The 8,662-nt window shown below is 42.8% G+C and overlaps 1 protein-coding gene across 1 annotated transcript; it reads left to right on the top strand.

The window, feature by feature from the left end:
• The first annotated feature begins 399 nt into the window (after nucleotides 1–399).
• Nucleotides 400–3,164, top strand: drd1a (dopamine receptor D1a). Its single transcript, XM_084041175.1, has 2 exons — nucleotides 400–725; nucleotides 1,570–3,164. The coding sequence occupies exon 2, from the start codon at nucleotides 1,903–1,905 to the stop codon at nucleotides 3,010–3,012; it is 1,110 nt and encodes a 369-aa protein (XP_083897301.1). The 5' UTR covers nucleotides 400–725; nucleotides 1,570–1,902; the 3' UTR covers nucleotides 3,013–3,164.
• The last annotated feature ends 5,498 nt before the right edge of the window (nucleotides 3,165–8,662 follow it).

Raw genomic sequence — 8,662 nt, 5'->3', positions numbered from 1 at the left:
CGGACTAATACATTGCACAAATTACTCCGAAAGGCGAGTTAACATTTGGGGCAACCGAATAAGCACCTTATATTTTGCATTTGTACATGTTTGTACGTGCGAAATACGGGCTTTTTAGGCTACTGGTGAAAGTGCAGGACGCACTGCGGGGTGCTAGCCAAGGCTTTCGTAGATACGAAAGTAAAAGTCAGACTCGATCAAAAAAATACATCTATGATAGTATTAGTCTCGATGCCAGGCTAGGTTATTCCCATTTGGTCATAATACAACATCAGGGAACAGCTCTAGCCTACGCGCAGCCAGGTGTGTAATGTCAAGTTGAACAGGAGAAACGCGCACGGACGCACCGTCATACATCATCACTGACCCACACTCCACCGCTGGCTCTTCAACGGGACAACGACGTGAGAGCAGAGGCAGTGAGTGCGAAACAGGACTCCGCGGTTTGGAGACGAATGGACGCGCAATCAAGCTTTGCGCAAAGAAAAACTACATGGCGTTAAACAAAACAACATCTATGATGCTGTGTATTTTTATTTGCAACATTTTGTGCTGCCGTCTTGTCCGCCGAAAGGATTTGGGCTAAAAGGATTATTTTTTGGGGGGTGATGGAGAGACTGATGTGTAGGTACTAGGCTACATGGGTGGATGGACTATAGCGCCACTATAAGTTATGGGGCTTTTATCCAAAAACAGGAGAGACAGGACTGTCTGAGCAGGACAAAGTGAGTATTGTTTGCAGGGCTGTCGCAATTAAATATTTTAAGTAGGCCTAAACTATTAATTGTCACACACATAATTGCGATTAATGATTTAAATGTTTTTGGCATCAAACATTGGAACATAATGAACACAATTTTAATTTAGGTTTTGGTTTTTAGGCTTCATAATCACAATTTGCACAGGGCAGATTATGATAAATGACTTAAATATACAAATAAATTAGGCTACTTACATATTTAATAATGTTATACTTTCAAAAATAAATAAATAGCGGAAATAGCTGATCTACAAGCTTACATTACACAAAGTGACGTGTTGTAAGCTTGTAGATCTACTATTTCTGCTAATTTTGGGAAATGTATGAACATTTTTCAACATGGAAAGGATTATGACGATTATGAGATTATGCAAAAATAATTGCATAATTGCGATTATCTCAAATAATTGCGATTTAATAGGCGATTATGTAATAATTGTGACAGACCTAATTGTTTGTGAACTAAAAATAGTAAAACACAGGGTGAAAAATATGTTGGTGGAAAAGCTGGGACGTTTCATTATTTATATCTTTAAAATGCAGTCCATAAGGCTGTGCAATGTTACTTTGGGCGCACTTATAAGCAAACTGGCTTATAGAGCTTAGAAATTGTGGATCATGTTTTTTAAATCAGATATGGTATAAGGCAATTATAAATGCAAGGATGTATATCATTTAAAAAAACAGAGAAGTCCTGGATTAAGAAAATAATTGAACATTTATAGGCTATTTGTTGTGAGAAAGAAATGATGTATACAATATGATCTAAAACACAGTCAGTGTAATATATTTCTTTTTTCAATCCCCAGTGCTGCTGACGAATTTGGTGGCCAAAAAAAAGAGGGTTGCTGTACAACAAAAGGGACCTTTGCTGGTAAAAGTAGCAGTAGTCATCATTTCCTAGGGAGTAAGGACCTCCATCACTGCAGCTCAAAGGATGTCAAGTCTGACTTACAAAGTCAAGGGAGAAACTACCCTGGCCAGAAGCCCAAACGACTCAGGCTTTATCGTTCTACCAAATGAAACACGGACCCACGATACCAGCGGCTGTTATGAAGCGTCAAAGACATAATTCTACATAATTCTATGGCTTTGATGTAGCAAATATTCTTGCCGCCGGTATGACTTGAGCAATCCGACCGATGGATCTGATTAACTTTACCACCGTCCTTGACAGTGGCTTGTTGGAGGAGGCGCCGTCGAGTCGAGTCCTGACCGGCTGTTTCCTCTCGCTGCTCATCCTCACCACGTTGCTGGGGAACACTCTCGTCTGTGCTGCTGTCACCAAGTTCCGACACCTGCGCTCCAAAGTCACCAACTTCTTTGTGATCTCGCTGGCCGTGTCTGACCTCCTGGTGGCCATCTTGGTGATGCCATGGAAGGCCGTGACGGAGATCGTAGGGTTTTGGCCCTTTGGCTCGTTCTGTGACACTTGGGTGGCCTTTGACATCATGTGTTCCACGGCGTCCATTTTGAACCTGTGTGTGATAAGCGTGGACCGTTACTGGGCCATTTCCAGCCCTTTTCGCTATCAGAGAAAGATGACTCCCAGAGTTGCCTATTCGATGATCAGCATTGCTTGGACCCTGTCCGTCCTAATCTCCTTTATCCCCGTTCAGCTCAACTGGCACAAGGCCCAGACTGAAACATCTGCCTCGTTCACAGGCTCCTCTGGCTCTCCGGGATCCAACGGCACAGCTGCAGAGAACTGTGACTCGAGTCTGAACAGGACCTACGCCATCTCCACCTCCCTCATAAGTTTCTACATCCCAGTGGCCATCATGTTGGCCACCTACACCCAGATCTATCGCATTGCGCACTGGCAGATCAGGAGGATCTCTGCCCTGGAGCGGGCGGCCGAGAACGCCAAGAACAGACACGACAGCGTGGGCGACGGCTACAGCACTGCAGAGTCTGAGAGCTCCTTTAAGATGACCTTCAAGAGAGAGACCAAGGTCCTGAAGACGTTGTCAGTGATCATGGGGGTGTTTGTTTGCTGCTGGCTTCCGTTCTTCATCCTCAACTGCATGGTGCCCTTCTGTGAGCGGTCGAGTGGAGGGGAAGCGCTCCCCTGCATCAGCCCCACCACCTTCGACGTGTTCGTGTGGTTCGGCTGGGCCAATTCCTCCCTGAACCCCATCATCTACGCCTTCAACGAGGATTTCCGCAAGGCCTTCTCCATCCTGCTGGGTTGCCACAGACTGTGTCCAGGAGGCCACGGCATTGAGAAGGTTACCCTGAACAAAAAGTGACTTGTGGCTCTCGCAGCACTGACTCATCCTCAGTGCTGAGTCCACCGTTCCCGTCGTGGCTCATTTACGTCTAATGAATACACTGCAGTGTTCTTGCAGGATGCAGTGGCCACCGACCACGGCGTAACATGTCTGCAAAGCAAATGCACGGCCAATGGACTGCCTGTTTGTGTGCTCGTTGTTACAGTGTGTGTGTGTGTGTGTGTGTGTGTGTGTGTGTGTGTGTGTGTGTGTGTGTGTGTGTGTGTGTGTGTGTGTGTGTGTGTGTGTGTGTGTGTGTGTGTGTGTGTTTTATTCCCGGGTTGGGTCACTACAATGGATACATCTGGGAGACACTCAGAGGAAGAGGAGAGGAGAGTGGAGGAGAGGAAAAGGGGAGTGGAGAGGAGGGTGGAGGACAGGCGAGGTGAGGAGAAGGGGGTGGGGGTGGAGAGGAAGAGAGGAGAGGAGTGGAGAGGAGAGGAGATTTGGGGTCTTAGACATGTCTCCCCTGTCATGCCAGGGTGAGAAGAGCAGCAGTAGTTACGGGCCCCCGGGAGAGATAATCCTGTCACCAGGGCCAGCCAGCACAACACACTAGTCAGACACTGTTCTCAGCAATACCATCACACACATGCACGCACACATGCACCCAAATACTGTCAGATCATGACACCCCCCCCCCCCCCCCCCATAAAAGTACCTGTAGCGAACAACATGCTCACATATATATATGAGTTGTCAGGTTACGTATCTAATTCAGTGATCACATATTCTACAAAGATTATCTATATATTTCTCTGAGACTAAACATGTAGGAGAAGTAAATCCAAAACATGGTTTAATATTAACCCATTAAGACCGGGGAAAGCACCTGTGTCATTTTAGATTTCTTTGGCTATTCAAAAATAGCAGATATACTTTTTTTTTTTAAAGATCTTGACAAATGTGTGCAAATCTTTGAATATATATTTTTAAAGCGAACATTTGCAACTCAAACCTTTGCTTCTGGGGGTCCCTGGAAAAAAATATTTTACAAATGTTCGCTTTAAAAAAATATATATTCAAAGATTTGCACAAAGTTTCACGTTTTTTCAAAAATAGCAGATCTACAAGCTAGATCTTCTTTTTTTTAATTGCCAAAGTATATAAAATAATGGTTACAGCTCAAATCTAAAATGACACAAATGCGTTCCCGGATTGAATGGGTTAAAACTAGAATGGCAATAGATTTGACCTATTTTATATTACTGTACATCCACCCGTATACTCATTGTCGACTGTACATATATTCATTCGTATACTCACTGGTGATAGATGTATAGTGATAGATGTATATTCATTCATGTATTCACTGTACATGTATATTTATTGATGAACTACACATTCAATCATTCATTCCTTCAGAGACCCAGTGCGGATATCTAGGGCTAGCATTTTATTTTGATCTTTCTTTGTGTTTGAAGTTTTATTCTTATTTATTTTGGTTTGGTTCTTGAGTGGTTTGATTTGTACCTGTACCTCTCCTGTGTTTCATAATACCTGCTTTTGCTGCCATGACAACTGAATTGATTATCTTAATCTTAAATCTGTCCGAGTCTTTTAATGTCAATTCAAAAGAGGGCTCTGGAAGGAGAACACTCATGAAAATGTGAACATTTCTTGTGAAAGTAAAGATGGCTATACGGGTAGAAGTAAAACGATTGTACTTTGTCCTCTTATTTCAGCTGCTATAGCTAATCCAGTGAGTGTCTTTATTATTTATACCTGTTTATGGTCATCGTTATTTTGTAACGTTCAATCCAAATGTTAACGAATCCAGAGCGAAATGTACATGGCAGGTGAATACATCTTGTGAGAAATATCCCTTTATACAGTAAAGTGCATTCAAAATGAATTTTATGAATCAGGATCTCAGCTTACACGGTCTCCTGCGACTGTGCCAAAACATTAACAGATGGCCTGTCTATGGAAGTGAGACGACCTGCAGAAAAATGTCTCCTTGGTTTTCAGACAGACAAGGACAGACAGAGACACTGTATGGTTGCTAAAGGACAGTAAATCTGCATTTGTAACTGGAATTATACGTTTGATATAACACTGTATGCACACATATGATCTGTTCTCTGAAAGGTATTAACTTCCAAATCTGATATTTATATAACCACTTAAACCCTATATACTTTGTTGACCGAGTTCAGGGACCGTACTTGGTCACCTCCTTTTTTCCTATTGTGGCAGAATGTTCGCCTATTTTTGCAGACATGTTTGCTTATTATGACATGCCCAGAATAGGGATGCTAGGGTGCAACTCCTTTCCTAGGAAATAGTCTTGATACAAAGACAATGTGTAGATAAGTCTATTCCTCTAATGTTGCAGTGAATGTCAAGTTTGACAAATGGATACATGTACATGTGTATTTATACAGTATAGCAGCGCACCAATTGATACATTGTTGCTGTGTCTGCTAACTCTGCTTCAGTCCTGTTGAATAAATGTGTGTTTGTTCATTTTCATGATTTTTCCTCATTCTGTGCTGGAGGTTAGAGGAGGCGGGGACAGTCCCTATGGCCAAAGAAAACAGACTTAAAAGGAAAGGACAACTCTCTCTCTCTCTGTGTGTGTGTGTGTGTGTGTGTGTGTGTGTGTGTGTGTGTGTGTGTGTGTGTGTGTGTGTGTGTGTGTGTGTGTGTGTGTGTGCGTGTGCGTGTGCGTGAAGGAGAGGGAGTGAGGTGGAAATAATCTCAATATTTTGCATTCATAATGAACATAAATTAGATTAAAAGGGCTGTGTATTGAAAGAGAGACCTGCTGTGTTTCACACTTTATTTTATTCCACAGTTGTTCATGAAAGTTCATTTTAAAACAGCTTGCAGACTCAAGCCCTCTAATCCACATGAACATCAAGATCTCTTAAGATCATAATATCAGTACAACAAAGCTTAAAAGCTAACTAGACCAGCTGTGCCTCACACCCACAGTGTGTGTGTGTGAGTGTGTGTGTGTGTGTGTGTGTGTGTGTGTGTGTGTGTGTGTGTGTGTGTGTGTGTGTGTGTGTGTGTGTGTGTGTGTGTGTGTGTGTGTGATATGAATTATTTTTAATCTACTATGTCAATACTTCGTGCGCACTTATTTCCCAATGCATAGGCAAATTCTACACGCTTTTTTGTAACACCCTGGCCCTATTTTGAGCATGTCATTGTCGGCAAAGTTTTTAAATACAATTTTGTCCCTACAAATTTTCAAAATAGCCAAAATGGACGATTTAAAAAAACACGACTCGTCGCGATGCCCTATAATTGAGAGAGATGAATTCACAATTAATGGGTCCCAGGGAGAGTTCCTCTTTTGGGGAACTCCAAGAGTGGAATGCCGACAGAATCAAGTGTGATGGAATGCTCGGTGAGATTCAGTGGGACTCATGACATATTCCAATTTTAGAAAGGCATAGGCAAGTGTTTTATGGGAATTGTAGTCAGAATCAAAAAGCACAAACAGACACATTGTAATGGGGTTAGATTACTTTTTACATCTCATAGAACTGGAAAGATTGCTCCAATACAATACTGTAGCTTGATTTCCTGTTTAAAAAAAGATTGACAAAAAAAGAAACATTTTAGTCTGTCTTGGAAACTAGAAATGTTATTGATTTGATTGAATTAAATCTAAGCCCAGCTTAGATTTACACACACACACACACACACACACACACACGCACGCACGCACGCACGCACAGTTGTCCTTTCCTTTTAAGATCCCAAAAACAAGGCTGAAGAACAGGTTGAGATCGATCGTTCTCTGCTGTAGGTCCCAAACAGTGGAACGATCTTCCACTTCATGTTAGGATGGCCCCAACCTTGCCTGTCTTTAAATAACTTTTTAAAAATCACTTGTATTGGATTGGATTACATTGTTGTTGTTTTCTTGTTTTTCATGCAGAATAGGACTGCATGAATAGGACTGCAAGCATGCTGCAGGATGGGAATTCAGAGTGATGGCTGGGGTGTGTGTGTGTGTGTGTGTGTGTGTGTGTGTGTGTGTGTGTGTGTGTGTGTGTGTGTGTGTGTGTGTGTGTGTGTGTGTGTGTGTGTGTGTGTGTGTGTGTGTGTGTGTGTGTGTGTGTGAGTGAGTGAGAGAGAGAGGGGGGGAAAAAAGAGAGAGAGAGAGAGAGAGCGGGAGAGACAGCTCCGCCACCTGTTCCACCACAACCACCTGCTCTTTCAACCACAATCATCTGCTCCACCAAAATAATCATATTTGAACTAGGGACCCCCCACCCTGACAAGCACATGGAATGTAGGAGTTGAGGCATTCAATTTAGTTTGACTCGGTTGCACAGATAAATGTTTATCTGTGGATGTTTAGGATGTTTAGCTTGTATAGCGTTGCGAGGCGTTGTGAGTTTATAGATTGATTTTCAAAATGTTTGCCTCTTTCTTATATTATTTGACATTTTGGCCAATGTTTTACCAGTTGTTATAGTACAGTTGGTTGATTACTTTTGATGCAGTAATGGTCCTTTTCTTTTCTTTTTTTTAGGTATTAAAAAGGTCTTAAAAGTCCTTAAATTGTCACTTCACTGACATCTGGAGCTCTACCACGATCATCTGCTCCACCAAGATCCCCTGCCCTGCTCCACAACCTGCCCCATCATGAACACCTGCTCCACAACCTGCCCCATCATGAACACCTGCTCCACAACCTGCCCCATCATGAACACCTGGTCCACAACCTGCCCCATCATGAACACCTGCTCCACAACCTGCCCCATCATGAACACCTGGTCCACAACCTGCCCCATCATGAACACCTGCTCCACCACGACCACCTGCTCCACCTCCTAAACCAGAAACCTTTTACCAAGTGAATTCTGAAATCATTCCCCAACCTCTCTCTCTCTCTCTCTCTCTCTCTCTCTCTCTCTCTCTCTCTCTCTCTCTCTCTCTCTCTCTCTCTCTCTCTCTCTCTCTCTCTCTCTCTCTCTCTCTCTCTCTCTCTCTCTCTCTCTCTCTCTCTCTCTCTCTCTCTCTCTCTCTCTCTCTCTCTCTCTCTCTCTCTCTCTCTCTCTCTCTCTCTCTCTCTCTGCAGTTCATTTTTTGCCATTCACCATTCAGTGAGGAGTTTGTCAAATCAAAGGATTCTGGATAAACAGGTAAATGTGTCCACATTATGTGGTAAAGAGCCTCGTTTATGCAGTTAATTATTTCCCTTTCACCCTCTCTCCTTAATCAAGATTCTGAGTAATTAAAATGCACTTAAAACATTTGCAATAACCGGTGTTACTCTCCATTAAGTATGTATTATTCACAACTGGTAGAGCTATCATAATTGCATTGGAGCCCTAATGCATTTTTAATACCTCGCATGACAGGAAGATCAGGATAACTGAGAGACTTGAAGTGTGTTCACACAGCTGCATGCTGACAGACACGTGAGTGCAATCTGCACTCTGAGAAATGCTGCTATTCTGTTTAAACGCGCCTCGTGTCCATAATGAGAAGTAGAGCCTCTTCATATTCATCTTCAATCAACTGCCAGGCCAGAGACAACGGACAAATCGAGGGGGGAAGGCACACAACACACTACTGAATTAATCTGCGGTGGTGCAATTTCACCCATGGTCTTTAGATATGGGATCTAATCTATTCCACATGTGGAATAGATTAAATA

The sequence above is a fragment of the Gymnoscopelus microlampas genome (assembly GCF_963454915.1).
Source record: "Gymnoscopelus microlampas genome assembly, chromosome: 18".
In the NCBI taxonomy this organism is placed as follows: domain Eukaryota; kingdom Metazoa; phylum Chordata; class Actinopteri; order Myctophiformes; family Myctophidae; genus Gymnoscopelus; species Gymnoscopelus microlampas.
Note: the sequence above shows the minus strand (reverse complement) of the source record. Positions and strands in the feature narration are given on the sequence as shown.